This window comes from Mustela putorius, unplaced genomic scaffold, assembly GCF_011764305.1.
Source record: "Mustela putorius furo isolate JIRA1106 unplaced genomic scaffold, ASM1176430v1.1 tig00000721_pilon_pilon_pilon, whole genome shotgun sequence".
Lineage (NCBI taxonomy): Eukaryota > Metazoa > Chordata > Mammalia > Carnivora > Mustelidae > Mustela > Mustela putorius.
In genome coordinates, this window is record NW_025421456.1 from 2,903,546 (window position 1) to 2,921,757 (window position 18,212).

The following is an 18,212-nucleotide window of genomic DNA, read 5'->3' on the forward strand; positions in this document are numbered from 1 at the left end:
AGTGTTCCAAGATTCATTGTTTATGCACCACACCCAGTTCTCCGTGCAATTTGTGCTCTCTTTGATACCCACCCCAGACTTACCATCCTCTCACCTGCTCCCTTCCAAACCCTCAGTTCTTTTCTCAGAGTCCATAGTCTCTCATGCTTCATCTCCCCATCTGATTTACCCCAGTTCACTTTCCTTTCCTTCTCCTAATGTCCTCCATGTGATTTCTTATGCTCCACAAGTGAGTGAACCCATATGATAATTGATTTTCTCTGCTTGACTTATTTCACTTAACATAATCTTCTGGTCCCATCCATGTTGATACAAAGTTGGGTATTCATCCTTTCTGCTGGAGGCATGATATTCCATTGTATATATAGGCCACATCTTCTTTAACTGTTTGTCTGTTGAAGTAAAAAAATCCTCAAACTCAACACCCCAAAAGCAGATAATCACATCAAAAACAAGCAGAAGACATGAACAGACACTTCTCCAAAGAAGACACACAATAGTTAACAGACACATGAAAAAATGTTCGTCATCATTAGCCATCAAGGAAATTCAAATCAAAACCTCATTGAGATACCACCTTACACCAGTTAGAATGGCCAAAATTATCAGGACAGGAAACAAGCATTGGAGAGGATGTAGAGAAAGGGGAATCCTCTTAACATCATCAGTGGGAATGCAAGTTACTTTGGAACTCTTTATTCTACAGGGAAACTCTGGCATTTAAATATCATTTAAAAGGCTTCTGTGGAGTGCAAGAATTGATTCGACCAACTATTAATGTCATTTGCAAGTTCTCTTTAAATTCTGAATCCCAGGGAGTTTCACTGCCCTAAATTAAATCAGCCTACACCTTAGTTTTCACCTTGTTGTCCTCAGTATAAAGCACTAACAGCTTCAGTATAATAAAACACATTTTATTCTCACAACCTCAGTGATGTTGAGATCTTAACTTTGATTTTAGGCCTAGAGGTAATGACAGGTGGTAGAGGAGAGTTCTGAGGAAAATTTCCCTTAATTTTTAAGTTACTGGAAGGTTTTTAAGCAGAAGAGTGATTTTTCTTCAAAAAGGATGCTATTAAAGAAAATGAGGTTGGCTCTGTCAATAGATGTTTAAAATTCTCAGCCTTCTATAACTGGCAAAATCTGATTTTGGTGGTCTATTTCTTGTGGCTATTTCTGGCATGATTAATATGTTTGAGCCAGAAAAGAGATAGCATACTCAGAACACATCATGGAGGATCTAATAAAGAGACAATTTACCAAACTCTAATCATGGTACAGGGAAGCTGCAAGGGATAATGCAGTTCCTTGGAGCTAGTATTGGTTGAAGTCCCTAGGGCTGAAGGGAGGAGTGGAAGGAAAATTTAGCAGAACCTAGAAGGAAAAAGTCTTGAGAGAAACTGGGTTTTTTGGTTGGGAGGTAAAGCCATCCAGAGACTACTTCACATGTTGAGTCATGTGATTTTCTGTCATCTTTTCTGTCCTCCAGACATCCTACCAGAGCTCCCCAGTAGTGGGAGCCATTGGAAAGCCAGAGGGCAGGGGAGAACTTTGGTATATGTTATACAAGTGAGCCTCCTGACAGCAAGTTGTAAGATGCTGGAGAATGGATAGAGAGGCACACCAATTATATGAAGTGTTTCAAGTTTGACATCTTGTTTAAGGCATAACCTGAAGAAGGAAAGTAGTGTGATTTGGTGAGATTTGCTCAAACTAGAACTAAGGATCCAATCCGCTTATGAAAGGAGAAAGCAAGAACTTTGAGAAGCCCATTTCCCTATTCCACATACCTCTCCAGGGGAAGAGTGGGTTTTGGAAGCATCTTAACTATCTTATGAGTTCACATGAGTTCAGAAATGTTTTATTCTCTGCTATTCCTAGAACAATAAATGGCTGGGCTTATTTTTATTCATCAACTTTATTAAATAATTTTATTAACTGATCTACATACATATTTAACAATTCCATATAAAAAATAAATACTTTGGGTTAAATAAGTGAGTTTTTAGAGCCCCTAGGGCTTACAAAAAGAATCTTAAAAGATCCATATTTACCATATGAAGTATAAGAATAATAATTACAAAAGGTAGCAAACCATACATCAAAAAATAAATATAGATTTTAAATATTTAAATAAATAGAAAGTCTGGTACATTTAAATAGGAGGTGCTTAATTATCAAGTCAGTGTTGAGAAGATGCTTTGACAAAAAGTAATCCATTTGTTCAGAAATTCTGTAATGGTTACTGTCTCGTCATCATATTCACATTTGAAACTTGTTTCAGATCCCTATAAAAGAAAAATTTTTAATTTTTTAGTTCAAGGTTAGTTTCCCATATATATTTATTCCAAGTTGAGTAATTTATGACTGATGCCCTTTATTTTCAAGTATGTTTAATACATTAATCACATTTCCTTGAAATGATTGAAATGGTATGCCAAAAAATTATATGTTGATAACAAGTGATAGTAACATATACACTAAGATTTTCCTCATTTGTCAATTCTGCCCATCTCAGTGAATACAAGAATTCTTTTTCCTGGATTGTATACAGGTAAACATTTTAAGTAAAAACAGTTCTAGACAAATATTTCATTAAATGCTGCATTCAAAATAAAATTATTAAACCTCTCTTCCCCTGGGCCTATATCTATTTATAGGTTACATGTATACAGTCATTTACATATTATACTTCTTTTTCAGATCTTAAACCTCTTACTAACTTTAGTGAATCTCCTCATAGTTCCCCAAAGCAAAATAGAACCAGCCCAGAGTAAGTTAGGATAAGCTTTTGTTTGGAAAAAACTTATGTGAAGAACATTTTCATAAATTCTCATACCCATTCCCACTCCACGTTAGTATTAATGCAGGTAAGTTTCCCAAATTTTAAAAGTCTAAACATTAGAAATTTTGTTCTGTGGACTGACTTTTTTAGAAATTAACGTCCTCTGCTGGTAGGAGCTATTTCAACTCTGCCTCTAGCTGACAAAATATTATGAAATATAACAAGATAAAAGAGAGCACTTTTTCAAACTGAGGTAATTTCCTACCATGGAAATATAAACCTAGTAAGATAAGTATTTTCTTTAAATAAACCGTTGTAGTGTTATATACCCTCTTACATATAATTATTTGAATATTACAACCTCTTGGGAAGGTGTAAATTTTTTAAATTAGCTTTAAATTTTTTTACATTTTAATTAAAATTTTAAAATAGCTGACATTTTCTGACTTGCACATAGTTTTATCTTAATTTTACATCAAGAATTAATGAGTTTTCTGATGGTCAAAAATTTTGTAACAGACCTTTGACATTGTTTTTATCTACCAATGTTTAGATGACATTGATTTCAATGTATTTTTTAAGTAGATTAAAAGAAACAGTCTACTAATACAATGACTTATTTGGAAACAACTGGAATTACATAATTTTAGAAACTTGGCTCTACTGTAATTAAAATTATGCTATTTTGGAGGCCTATTAACTCATGAAATTTGTACTTCGTCAGATGGGATGAGAAAAGAGAGTCATGAATCTCTTCACATCACCTGAGTCTCTTGTATATTTAGTATTTCCTGTGCATTTAAAAATACTTAAGTTCTTAAAAGTATTATCTCTAAATAAGGAGTTAATTGTCTAGCCCACTGGCGATTTTAGTTTTCATTTTTTTTTTTTTTAGGTAAATCTCTTAATCCTTCCACCAAATAATAGGAAAACTGCATTTTAAAATCCTTTCAGGTAATTAGATTGACTATTCTGGAAAATGATCTGAAAGAATTAGAAAATATGTAACAAAATCTATCCGCTTTCTGCGAAATTCAGTTGTCTTTTCCCATTCCCAGTTTTGTATTAATGTGACAAAGAGGTGACAGAGTGCTGGGTTATGGGCTTATCTCTAGGTGGATGGTAGGCAGAAACCCTCTAAATTATACTCCCCTGTTCCATAGTGTATCATCTAACATAAAAATGATACATGTTCACATTGGTCTTAAAATGCATGAGAACTTCACAAATTATAAAAATGTTATATCACTTTAAAATGATCTTCCATTTATTTTGTTTTCAGGAGAGCAAATAAAGTAATGCCTTACCTTTAGTTTCAGAAGTGTTACATTGATATTGCTCATTAGTTCCTTGATGTCTGTCAAGTGAAAGTTTTTGCTTTGAGCTAAATATAGCACTTCCTCCAAAAGTTTGAGTTCTTCTGCTAGACATTGAAGATGAGTCAATTCTGTGGCCTTGAATAATAATAAAAATAGTTGTCAGGTCAGTTTGCCCTAAAGGTCAGAACCAGAAATTAGTCTCTAATGAGAATAGTTTTTTATTATTCTTCCTATTGTCAGCATTATTTTAAATATGGACCAATGTAGCTCATAAGACTGGAAAAACTGGAATTCATCTACCCATGTTTAGCATTAAATGTTACATACTGAGAGGGGCCTGGGTGGCTTAGTCAAGTGGCTGCCTTCAGCTCAGGTCATGATCCCAGGGGTCTGGGATCGAATCGCATGTTGGGCTCCTTGCTTAAAAAGGAGGCTGCCTCTCCCTCTGCCCTTCCCCCTGCTCATGCTTGCTTCCTCTCTCTAAAATGACTGACTGAATGAATGTTAAATGATAGGTCAATAATTTCAACTTAATTTGGCTTTGCCCAAAGTCAACATTTCTGTACCCAAATGCAAATCACAGATATAGGTAGAATTCTTTTCCCCTCTGTGTAGAAATTATTAGAATCAGAGCAGTCATAGCATGGAAGAATAGGATCACATTTTATAATTCTAACATTTAATCTAAGAGTTGAGAATTATAGAATGTTAAGGACAGAGGAGCTCTTAGATACTGTCACAATCCCAGCATTTTATAGATTAGGGAATTTTATTTTATTTTATTTTATTTTTATTTATTTTTTACCATATAGTAATGAGTCTCAATATAGCAAGTCATATAAGTGTCCTAATTTTTTACGTTTCTATAAGTATATTAAGATACATTAAAAAATTATGTGTCCCAACCAAATTAAAAAAGAGTAGAATATTTGAAGGAATTTTTGGTGGCCCTCCTGACTTAAACCTATATACTTCCTCACCCATGTGATCTGTTATAATGATAGTATTTCATATTTTTCTGGTACATTGTAATTTTATTATAAATATATAATATATTACTTATTTCAGGGGTACTTGCCTGTGATTTATCAGTTTTATACAATTTACAGCTCTCATCATAGCACAATTTTAAAGTGTCTACTCCCAAACAAGCTCATTTAAGTCTCACAGCCACCTCTTGAGATAGCAATGGAGTGCTATTATCTCCATTTTACAAAGAAGGAAAATAAATCTCAGAAGTGTTTTCCCAAAGTCACATGATTAGGTGGAGCCAAGATTAAATTTTAGTTCTTTTTCTTTATAGCTCTAACATAGCATCCTTTGAATTAAATGTTTTTATAACTTCCTGAAATTTTTTTGCAAAATAAAGTGGGGGTAAAATGAGCAAATGAGTGGAGCTTATCACATTACTTTGGGTTTCAAATAGATTTTGAGATGTGATTTAGAAACTGTTAGATTTCAAAGAATTTCACCATCCTCTAAATTATGCACGTGATCTCATGTTCTCTTTCTAGAAATCTGTAAAGTGTGATGTAGGACTATACCACACAAATTTTATGACATTTCTATCCACTGGCCTTTTAACTTGTTACTACAAATTCAGGGCTTAACTTTTTGGAGCTGTTTTCCTCAGAAAACAGTCCAGTGTCTTTATGAAGCTAGAGTTAAGAGTTATGTGGCTCTTAAGTTAAAGAAGCATCTCAAGTTATTTTCATCTTTTGAAAAAGTAGTTTGAAGAATAATTTCAGTTAATAAGAGGTCAATGAGATTACATCCATGACCTTTAAATTCCATTTTTTTTTTTTTCTGGGCTTGATTCACCCTGGGACAAACTCTTTTCAGCACAAAGTTATATGCATTCTCTGTTGACTGGCACAACTACTAAGAAACTTTATATTTCTAGTATAGCCGTAGGAGCTTAGATGATTTATGTTTATCTGAATATCCAAATGACCAAATCTTGGAAAACAAGTCATATAGCATCATAAGTCTCTAGGTCTTTTGGCATAAAAGATGTGTAAGTCCAAATTTTTACTTTATATTCTGAGGGAGAATTTTGTTTTTACTAATACCTAATGTTTATATGGTATTTATCCTATATCAGACACGATTTTGAGTACTTTGCATTTACCTGTTAATCCTCACAAAACTATATGAACTATAAATAACTATCACTCATATAAGTAGATAAGAAACTGAGTCAGAGTAGGCAACTTGCTCAAGGTCACAAACGCTAAGACATAGCTGGGATTCCAGTTCAGATAATCTGGTCCTAGGGGCCATGCTATTGGTCATTACTATGCTGCCTCTCAAAGGTAGGCCCTTAGGAATTTTTCCTAAAACAATGAAGGATTTTTAAAAATAGGAAATCAACTTTGATAATTTGCATGGTAAAATGATATAATCAAATATCTCTCAAGTTTTAAATTTTTAAATAAAAATAAGTCGATATAATCTTTTAAAATTGTCCCATCAATAAACTGGGAATATTATTCTTGTCTCTTCCCACTTCCTTTTCCAAAACACACGCAAATACATACAGAAAAATATATATGCAAAGCTATTTTACAGAAGCTTCCTTACCAAATTTTTTTTAAAATATTGAAGTTACTGATGCTTTTCAGATGAGGTGCTATTAATCTAATCAGTTACAAATTTTCATACAACTTTGAATTTTATTAAGACATAAATTGAATGTAGAAAGTTGTACTTACCTTCTTGGGCATGTAGAATTTAAACGTGAGCATCCTGGGGCTCTCATAATTCTGAGAAAGCATAATATATTTTCATTAAAAAATGAACTCCAGTTCAAAAAATTATATATAATAATTTTGGTAAGAAAGGGAATATACTTACTTTAACTCCATTCAAGAGCAACTGTAAGTCCAGCAGCAATTGCTCCAGCTGTTGCTGTGCTTCCTTCGTAGAGCTTGAAGTAGTAGGTGCACTGTTTGCGAAGAGTGCGAGAGTCAGTACGATGCAAGACAAGAGTTGCATTTTGTACATTGTGGCAGGAGTTGAGGTTACTGTGAGTAGTGATTACAGAGGCTGATAGGAAGCACTTGAACAAGAGAAGCAATTTATACTCTTAATTCTGGAAAAATATTTATGGGGGTGTCAAAATGTTTTACATATTACACATATTTTCAAAGATTCTACCTGTGTGGCAAAAAGCATTACCTTTATTTTTCCTCTTCTGATGACTCTTTGGAATTTCTTTAAACCCCCATAAACTGACTGAATGGATGTAGGTAAAATCCCTGTTGGTTACATGAGCCCACACTTAGGTGGCTGTTGTAATTCATACAACTAACGCCTTCTGTATGAAACAATTTTTCCTCCCTCTTTCTTTAAGGGGGTGGGGATGCAAAAGTGGCTCATGAAAATTTTCTCTTTGTCATAAAACTATGGTGAACATGTGGAGCACTATGGTGTGGTGGACAAGAGTAAATAGTTGAAAAGAATAAATTTTTAGATTTGTTGATTAAACAGGAAGAATACTGGTTTCCTGTTTAGGATGGTTTTACCTTTTGATCTACACAATGACTGAGCTAATGCATACATGATAGATTACTTCTTACACAATCAGCTAGAAAAATTAAGGCTAGAATGCATGAATGCTCATTGAGCTTGAGGTACTGTTTTATGCTATTTTAATTTGAATATTATATCTATTTTAATCTCTTAATAGCTGTTGTACATTTTTTTAATGGGCATGGTGTTTAATAAATACCCAGAGAAGGGCTTGCATGAAAGGGTACAAATGCTAGTTTTGGGGAGGAGGGTTTGGACAAATGTATTTTTGCTGCTTTATTATTTTTGCTGGGCATCAAGGGAATGTAAGGTGAGTTAAAATGTCACAACAACCAGGGTGGTTTTACTTCCTCTTGGTCTCAGGGATCAGCCAAGCTATTAAATATTTTTCCCACTTTATATCCATTTCACTTCTCTCTCTCTCTCTCTTAAACAGATTGTTTATATTTCTTTAAATATGAGGCATAAAATAAAAACAATAGGGATCACCAAGTTTGTTTGTAGGTATCTTACTAACTGAAATTTCTGGACACTATTTGTACATACTAAAGGAGAAAGAGAATATGATGTGGCTAGCTTGAGGTGTACCAATACTGGCCTAAGTATTGTGGCTGCGGCTGAGAAAGGCATGGTAGTAAATAGACCAGGAGGCTGAGGCAGGTCATGTGGTGGGGGTGTTTGTGTGTGCATGTGACTTGTGGAGTAAGAGCAGGCCTCAGAGCAGGCATATTTGGGCTCATTTATTCCAAGATGATTCTTATTATACAGAGGTCAGAATTGAATGGACAGAAGTTACTTAAAAAGGGTATCCATTATAATTTTTAGAGCACCTTTTATGAAAAAATGAATAAAGTACTACAAAGAACTCATGACACATATTGAGAAAAGGATTTGCATCCAATAGTATAGATGCTAGTTTTATAATAGACTTTATATGTGCGCTGTGTAAACCAGTTCATAAGTTTCAACTTGCTAAGTTTTTACCTCTTTAATAGACTTAGGTTTATCCACTACAGCATCTGGGATACTATGAGTGTAAAATAATAATTCTTAAATAAGATCAGATCAATATTCTGATATTAGAATATCAATAGAGTGGGTAGGATAATACTTAGGACATGTGTTAATGTGTCCTCAGTATAATGCACTAACAGCTTCAGTATAATAATGGTATGGGTATATACTTGTAATTTAAATTGGAGAGAATTGAGGAAACCCTCGAGATTGCTTGTAACTCCTCCAATTTTACTACCTTATACTTTGTGTCTAGTCTTTAAAAAGACATTTCTCTAGCACCTTGGGTATACAGAAAGGGAGAGAAAAGAACAGTGTGAACACACACAGTCTAGTTTAAACCTTATAATGAACTTGTAATGATTCCCATTTTGCAGATTAGAAGACTGAATCTCAGATATGTTAACTAATTTGTCGTATGTCATGAATCCTTTATTGCCAGAAAGTGGCAGAACAAGGATTCGAAACCAGAATATTCTGACTGCAAAGTCCACCATTGTATTCTTTCTTAATGAAACTGATGTGCATTATGAAAGATGTGTATACAGACAAGTGTAATCTCAGTAAAACATAAAAATTACTGCTTCAGGAGAAGTAGATATAAAGAATTTTGAAGAATCTGACTTCAAACTGGATTTTGACAACATGGTTAAACTGTAGATATGTAAATTTAGGATGAGGAGAGTGGTAGGCAGTAATGGTTAACCATTCAAAGGAGCATTTGTACTACAAAAAAAAAAGGAAAAATGGTTTGGTTTAGTACTATTTATGCATCAGGTAACATTCTGAAGAATATAAAATATCTTTGTAAAATTTAAAAACAAGCATTAAATAGTTCCTTAGATGGAAAAAAAAATGAAGGAAAAGACAGATTAGAGATCAGTGATCTTTCAGAAAAGATTAGAGACAAGTTAGGAACAAATGACCACAATCTTTTCTTTTTATTACTAAAAAGTGCAAAATCTTTCTCTGTACCTTTCAAATCAAACTAAGCATTAGTTCTAAGTGAAAGGCTATTTAATGATCTGTGGATCAACTTTGTTGTACTTGTTTTGCTTCTCTGAAGACTTCAGTATTTCATCCCAGCATCATCAGCTCAGACCCTTCCAGAATGGAAGAATTCAGGCCCACACATTTTTCTGTGTGGGGGCTTTTCCAATGAGGCCTTTGATGTTCTCATAGTCTTGATATTTCTAGTTCTCCAGCTATTTCCATTAGAGAATGGGTCAGTATATGGCTACATTGATGGGACCCTGTAGAAGACAGTTCTTAAGCCCCGGGCTTATCCCTATTATATAGCAGGCTCCATTATGAAGCTGGACTGCTAATTTCTTTCTATAAATGCTTGGGGATAAAACTACCATACACTGTGGCATACTTTCACTTTTTAACATGTTTGACATATCAGCTGGCTTCTCTGGCTGTAGTGGTGATAAAATCAGTAAGAGACTGCAGGCTACTACAGTTGTCACATCCCCTACTTCCCCTTTGAAAATAAAATTCTATTCAATAAGAAGATATTTTCATTGCTAAACATTGTGACTCAGCCTCTTAGACTCAAGAGTAGCCCAAGTTCTTTTAAAAGAAAAGCCCTAGTCTCTGAAGCTGCCTACCAAAGAGATTGGTCAGTCAGTTGCACACATTGTCCATTCATCAAAGCTGACTTTCAAGGACTCCACTTCCTGCAAGAATGTTTTCTTCCTGACCCTTTCTCATTGCTTTATAAAACTTTAATTTAGACTGATGTTTCATGCCTGTATTAGTGTCTACAGGCCTCTTGGCTTTTCAAGACACAGTTGTCTCCCTTTGAAATTAGGATATTGAGGAATAATCTCCATACCATCCAGAGAATATTCAGCTGAGAGCTCTGTGCTTCCCGTGAAAACCTGAATTTCTTCAGGCATAGGCTGGTGCCCAGTCTTAGTCTTTATCAGACCTCTGGCCCTCTATGATGTGATAATACTGTAAATCTATCTGTGGATCACAGTTATGCCTCATTCATGTGTGCTTTTCATCCATGTGGGCAATTTTAATGTTCATAATCTTTTGGGATGGAAGAATTGTTTCCTTAGTACTTTTAGTTTTACAAGGTGTTTTCAAATTCATTATCTCATTGAGTCACATTTTACTGATAAGAAATTTAACATTTGTACAGGTTAAATAACTTGCCCAATAACACGTTCTTAAGGTAGTGGTGAAGTTAGAGCAAAACCCCAAGACTTCCTGACCCCTAATGATCATGTGTATTTCCGGTATAAAATAGTGATGCTAAATTCTAGGTGCATTAGGCTATATAGAGAAGGCTGAATTAGTTTGTGCCTGCTGTTCCATCTCATTTCACTCTATCAGTGATAACTGATGAGTCAGGCAAGGCATCATCCACCTTCGCCTAACCAATACCTTGCCTGAGCAGTTTTAGGGTTTCTAAGAAGTTAGAGCAGCTTAATTCACACAGCTACAGAAGCTAGGTTCTCTCTCTCTCTCTCTCTTTCTCTCTCTCTCCTTCATCTCTTTCTGGGGTCTTTTAAAAGCAGTAGAGAACTTGATGTTTCCTAACACTTCTCCTGTATGTGAAGTAAGAAAATAATTGCATCTACTGTGGATTTAAGTTGCATTGTACTTTTAGGAGTACAGTATTCTAAAGCTGACATGAGATATCACACACTAGGCAGTTGTCTGCGTTTGGCAACCTAGACACACTTCACTGCCTAAATGTAATGAGAATGGGAGGATCTTCCAAACCCTAGGAACTTTCTTTTTGTGTAAATATAAGATCCAAGTCAAGATACACAGCAGTTAGCAGAAGTAGAATGGGATAAGCTGACAATAACAGCAATAGATTTCCAAGACATTTCAAGTCTGTAAAGCACTTTCACATCCATTTGTCTCCTCTTATGGCAGAATAGGTAAAGAAACGTTTTCTGGTTATATGTATTTCACTAACAACTTTATTTTCTTTGTACATTAAGGATTAAGCTTGCAACTTACAGGTAAATATTAGCTGTCTCCTCTGCTAAGATAAGTGCTTTCATTAAAATCTTCTGAAGATAAAAATTATCTTCCTTTAAATACTTTCCCTGTCTAACTTTGTTTCTAAGTTCTCTGTTAAACATTTGTTCTTCCCTCTTCTACAGTAGCTTCTTTGGATGTATCATCAACAATCCATTGTTCCATCATTCATGTTAAAAGATAAAATGAGGTGTATTTAAAAATTTAAGAGTTTGAACAAAAATCCATTTGAATTGGGTAGCATCCCATCTAGCAGATAGAAGGGAGCTCTGAGGAGTTGTACAAAATGAAAGACTTTTATAGCCAGAGGGAGCAAGGATGAGCAACTTATACCAAGCAAAAAAAGAGAAAAAAAAGCTGGTTATTACAAGGCAGTATACTTTCTTTTAGAGGATGGCATGGGTCTGTCAGGTGGATTATCTAGTGATGAGCAGGCGATTCCTGATTGACTGGTTTAAGATTTCATTCCTAGGAGAAGAGAAACTGTAATTAAGTCTTGGTTTAGTGATGTGGGGCTTAGCATAAGTGACTTCATTTTGGGTCTGTTGTCTTGTTTTTAACACTAATAATTTTTAAAGCTATAGCCTGATTTTTTGTTTAAAAATATAATATTATTATCTAATTTAAAGATAATGCATAATAATATATATATTCATTATAGAAAATTGGGGAACTACAAAAAGCTAAAAAAAAGTGAAAATCAACTGTAATCTTACCTTATAGAGGTAACTATTGATATTATGTACTGTTATAAGTCCACCTAGTCTTTTTTTCTGTGTTATAGTTTTTCATGCTTATTTTTCTTTTAATGTGTTATAAATATCTCACATTATATATTCATTTAAAACATTATGTTTAATAATTACATAAAATTATGTTGTATGACTGTATTCTTTTATCAGAGTTTACATTAATTCCAGTTATTCACCATATGAACAGTGCTGTAACTCACTGAAAACTTTTGCACATAAATATTTGTGTACATTTCTAGTCATCCTCTTAGGATAAAATCCTAGAAGTGGAATTACTGGGTCAAAGACTATGAACATTTTAAGGCTTTTTATACTTATTCAGGAAGTTCGTAAAAAAACTAACATTCCTTATCATTGGTATAAGCTTATTTTTCTGTGCTGCCTATATTGGTTCCATATTATCAAACACGGGAAGCGGCAAGAGGGAGAAAGGAGAGGATCTAGTGAAATGTGTGCTGATTGGTGGTTATACTAATATGCTGAGGTCCATCATTGGAACTGGGAGTCAGTCAGACCTGGGAATCCTATTTATCATTTATTGGCTGTGTGAGTTTGAACAAATTATTTATCTTCCCTAAGCATGTCTTCATTTTTAAAATGGCAATATGGACCTCCCTGGACTCTCATGTGTAACAAACAAGACAGCATAAATGAAAGCCCACAACACTAATCTATTAACTTGGAATGAATAAGTGATTCCATGATCTACCACCTTGTCCTTTTCTACTAAGATGTTTAAAATGATGGGATTTCCTTTGCGTAATATCTTAATATCATCCAGGTTTGCTAATCTGCCTAATTTGAGGGTTGAAAAAGAAATAGGTGAAAACTTTACCATCCCAACATTACCCAAATTAAACTCAGAATCTAATTTAATTAACCAAATAATTTTTAATCATTCTGTGAGGTCACTAGAGATAAGGTTATTATTCCATAATATATCAGTCCCACCTAAGGGGACTCTGTCCATTGTAGAGAAGGAACAATCATTTGCCCTCTGCCCACCTAGGTGCTTGGCAGAGACCCCCCCCCCATAAAAAAGATTAATAGAAAAATGTAATAATTTTAACTGCATACATGCATACCTGTGGGATCCCCACAAAAATATGAGACTCAAAGGGCACCTAAACAGCTGAAGCTTATATCCCATCCTGAGCTAAGGAAAGGGATGGAGGTCTGTGGCTTCAAAGGGGAGAAGGCAATTCATGAAAAGGTGAATAGAGGGAATGTAATCCTGATGCCAATGAATCATATTTTGAGATGGTACATTCTGCTATTGTTTACCATCAAAATTGGCCTTTCCTGATCTGAGTTGAAAGACAAACTCATTTTTTAACACAACCAAAGACCAGAAAATTAATTTTTTAAAATTCCTTTGTACAACAAATCTCATGGAGAATATGGTAAATGGGTTTCTTCTCATGCACTGAATTATTAGCAGTGTATGCCTGGAATGCTGCACTGAGAGTAATTCTGTCCTCAGTGAAGAAACATGTTATGGATATTCAATCTGAAATAGGCTCTGGAATGTGGAGTAATAGCCTGGATGCTAGCTCTTTATTTCTAATATGGCTATGCTTTCTTTAGCCCAATTCTAATCAACTATATTGTTTTCAAGATGTTGGTAGCTGCAAAAGAAGTGTAGGAATGGGGCTGTGTGCAGAACAAATGATCACCAACAGTTTAAAAGAATAGGGCATAAGAAGTAGACAGAAAAATAGAAAATGCATAAAGTATTTAAAAAGTGAAATAAATATAGGAACCAAAGAAAAGCACAGCCTTCTGGAAACTTAGTATATGACCCAGTCATCTCATGTACACCAACAGGTCCTGAGAGTCCTGTGTAGTAGCAGAGTATAGTGACTAACATTCACAGTAATGATTCCACCTCCTCAAAGAAATGTTTAAATTGTGTTTTGCTTTGTTTTTATCTGCTTTGTTTAGGAAGCCACAGTATGCCTAATATTTTGAGGAGAGATTTCCATTTCAAAAGGGTTAGATATTAGAACAAAAGCAGACGAGAACACATAATACATCTGCAAATCAAGGCAAAAAAATTATTACAGAAGACAGTAATGCTAGAGAAAAAGAGGAAATAAAGTAAATCACCACTCTGTCAGGGCCCACCCATGCGATCCATGGAGATGGGAGGAGGAGCCAGCCTCTGCAAATAAGATGCACCTATAGCTTCTAATACTAGGAACCAAAGAGAGAGCTTTCACACCACCTCATGGAAACTGGACTTTTTTACACTGGTAGAGCTTCCAGAAGTTGTTATACAGGTGGCTAATTTTAGAATCAAACTCGCCTCTTTTGTAATTTTTTTAAAGTTTGTAAGTAAGTACCTTTTTCTTAATTCTCTCCTCTGTCTTTGATAAGCATCAAGCTAGTCTCACAGTATTGGGCAAATAATTCTGAACTACTCACCTGATGATATTAAGATTCTTGTAGAGTTCATTTTACTTCTTATGCCTAACCTGTTATAGACCAACCTGTATAGACCAACCTATATAGGTTGGTCTATACTGCCTTTTTATGTGTATGTGTGTATGCATCTGTAATTATTTCTTAAGGATTCAGGAATATTTTTCTGTGGAGTAAAAATGTATTATGGGCTTTACAGCATTGACAAGTCTCTGGGATGTTTTCATCTGATTCATAAATTGTGAGCCATAGGATAAGGTTATTTTAACCTAGGAATAAAGTCTTTTAGTAAGCTTGTTGACAATTATTATATCAGCTCTTGTATACAAATATGACAAAGCTTCTATCCATCTTAAAGGCACATAGTCATTGAAAATATCCATATCAATAGCACTCTTCCTATGCAAAATCAACCTGGAGAAACTAAGCCTTTTCTCAATCCTCCACCCTTCACTCTTACTCCCTCACTCTCACTTTTCATAGATTCCCAACATTGTTATTCTGCAAAACAGGGCAGTTCTTAGAAAACCATTTAGTTAATTTTGAAATATGACGCATAGCAAGAACAACTGATTTTTTTTTTAACATTTCTTCTTCTCTAAGGTGAGGGAGTAAACCCTTGGAGCACTCCAGGGACCATCTAGAAGGAAACTTAGATGTTATGGGTATAATGGGCAACCTTACAGTTTTGTTATTCTGAGTTTGGGGTATAGCTTGGGGCAGCAATAATAAGAGTTCTCCAAGGAAAATACTTGTTCCGTTAAGATGCAGGTATAGTTCCTAAAAGAGCGGCTGCAGGTTTGTTGCTTCATAGACCAGAATGATGACATAATGTTTTGAAAACAGGAAGAAAAATAATGCTTAAGAATTTTACTCCTTCAAATGAGAAATCATGGTTGTTTGATTTAGAACTACCTACGAACAGGGTAAGAGGCAACATAAAAGTGCAAAAAATTATTGTTGAGTATTGAAAGTACATATATATAGGTCAGGCAAAAGATAACATGTTTTCAGTGTAGAATATACAGAAGACAAAAAATATTTGTTGTCTCACACTCATGTAATTGGAGATAACACACTCTTACTCCTGCATTCAGTTTCTGTGGTTGGCTATATAGTGGCGAAATTCCAACTATTAGAAATACTTAAAAAAAAAAAAAAGGAAATACTTTTGTGTGGTTAAAAAATCAATGAAAGTTCTGTTGACTTGCTCACCACTACTTAGAATTAAGGTAATAAAACCCTAGTATTTCTTTGATTTTAAGAGATTAATTGGTTGTTCTGTACACTATAGTAGGTTCTTGTGAAAATGGAGCCCAAAGTGATCAAATTTGATGGATCAAGCATTTAGGGAAGATTTAGATTTAGACTGTAAGGTACCATTTCCTAGGGAATATAAATTCAAGTGCCACACTCCACTGGTGAGGATAGAACTACATAAGGGTCACAGTTAGCTAGGGCATCGGAGTCTAAGTTAAAAGAAGAACAAGCTCTACATCCATCCCAAACTCATCTCAGACCAGTCTTATCAGGGCAGCTACAAGACACTAAATCACCTTGGAGCTTCCTAAATACTTTGCTTTCTTCAGGCCCAAAGGATTTTTTAAAAGTTACTCTGTTATTTTTGTTGTAGAGAATGATAATTTCATCCTAATATCCATTCTTCCCTCCAGCTTAGAAAAAGAATCCTGCTTCTTAGTGGGATATATTGCTGCTTCTCAATAAAGATCATTTTCCCTACTTTCCCTTTGCAATGAAGTGTGCATGCAGATATAATGGCTGAAGCTCTAGTAACTCTTCTAGACCTTAAGGACAGGGGTCCATAATCTAGGTGTGTTAAAACTAAGAGATATGATACTGATATTTTTATGTAGCTGCCAAATAAACTCTGATTGCTTAGTTCCTAAATTCTTCTATGTGAAGGAGAAACATATCTGCTTAAGCCACTGTTATTTTGGCCTTCTCATTACGGTTGACTCTTGAACGATGTGGGGGTTACAGGCACTAGCCTCTGCACTGTTGAAAATCCATGTGTAACCCTTGACTCCCCCCAATTTTAACTGATAGACTGTTTTTGACTGGAAACTTTACTGATAACTGAAACAGTTGATTAAAACATATACTATATGTAGTATGTGTTATATACCATATTCTTCTAATAAAGTAAACTAGAGAAAAAATGTTAAGGAAATCATAAGGAAGAGAAAATACATTTACAGCATTATCCTGTGTTTATTTTAAAAATCTGATCTGTGCAATTTAAACCAATGTTGTTTAAGGGTCAACTGTGTATGCAGTTAACAGTACATTAGGTCATGTTCTTTTTAGACAGTCATATTTAGGGTTTTTTGTCTGCAAAATATTTAAGGTACATTATTGAACAACATCATGGGCTATAGGAGGACAAAAATAAGAAGCTATCCCTAGCCTACAAAATTTTACATTTTAGTAGGAAAAACAGACATATAGGGATGCTCTAGTATAACTGTGAATGTAAAGGGATGGATGGACAGTTAATTGCTAAGTGTACAATTTGCTAGTTTTTACCGGCATAAGAACAGACATATAGATCAATGGAATAGAATTGAGAGTCTAGAAAGAAGCCCTTAAATTTATGGTCAGTTAGTTTTTGGCAAGGATGCCAAAGGGAGGAAGAATAATCTTTTCAACAGCTGGTACTGGGACTTGTTAAAAAAAAATTTTTTTTAAATAAATCACAAAAATACTGCATATTTATATGCAAAAGAATGAAGTTGGACTCCTACTTCATACCATTTACAAACATTAACCAAAACTGAATTATAGACCTAAAATAACAAAGCTCATAGAATAAAACATAGTAGTAAATATTCTTGACTTTGAATTAGTCAGTGGTTCCTTAGTTATGTCACTAAAAGCAAAATCAACAAAAGAAAAAATAAATTGGACATTATTAAAATAGGAAACTTTTGTCCTTCAAAGGACAGCATAAAGAAAGTCAAAAGATAACTCACAGAATGGAAGAAAATACTTGCAAATCATGAATCTTATAAGTGATTTGTATCCAGAATGTATAAAGAACACTTGCAACTCAACAATGAAAAGGCTAATAGCTTAATTTAAAAATGGCCACATGATTTGAATGGACATTTCTTAAAAAAAAAAAAATGTACATATGACCAAAAAGCACATGAGACAACGCTGAATATCATTAATCAATAGGGAAAAGCAAACAAAAAGCACAATGAGGTGCCATTTCATACCCATTAGGATAACTAACATAAAAAAAGACAATAGCTAGTGTTGACAAAGATGTGAAGAAATAGAACCATAATGTATTGCTAGTGGGAATGTAAAAAAATGGCTCAGCTGCTTTGGAAAATAATTTGGCAGTTT

General features: G+C 34.4%; 2 protein-coding genes across 4 annotated transcripts in view; one reads left to right on the top strand and one right to left on the bottom strand.

The window, feature by feature from the left end:
* The window catches only part of ADAD1 (adenosine deaminase domain containing 1), a 109,026-nt gene that overhangs the window by 78,245 nt on the left and 12,569 nt on the right, over positions 1-18,212 (top strand). The gene's annotated exons all lie outside the window — the stretch shown is intronic.
* Positions 2,153-7,137, bottom strand: IL2 (interleukin 2). The gene is made up of 4 exons (XM_004747973.3): positions 6,961-7,137; positions 6,819-6,869; positions 4,093-4,239; positions 2,153-2,288 (listed from the first exon to the last, which is right to left on the bottom strand). The coding sequence occupies exons 1-4, from the start codon at positions 7,108-7,110 to the stop codon at positions 2,178-2,180; spliced, it is 459 nt and encodes a 152-aa protein (XP_004748030.1). The 5' UTR covers positions 7,111-7,137; the 3' UTR covers positions 2,153-2,177.

Bases quoted from the DNA above. Each gene is read 5' to 3' on its own strand.
- IL2 (XM_004747973.3), bottom strand. From the start codon at position 7,110: ATGTACAAAATGCAACTCTTGTCTTGCATCGTACTGACTCTCGCACTC. The intron at 6,870-6,960 runs GTAAGTATATTC...ATGCTTTCTCAG, and splicing joins TGCTCTTGAATGGAGTTAAA to AATTATGAGAGCCCCAGGAT. The intron at 4,240-6,818 runs GTAAGTACAACT...TTATTATTCAAG, and splicing joins AATTCTACATGCCCAAGAAG to GCCACAGAATTGACTCATCT.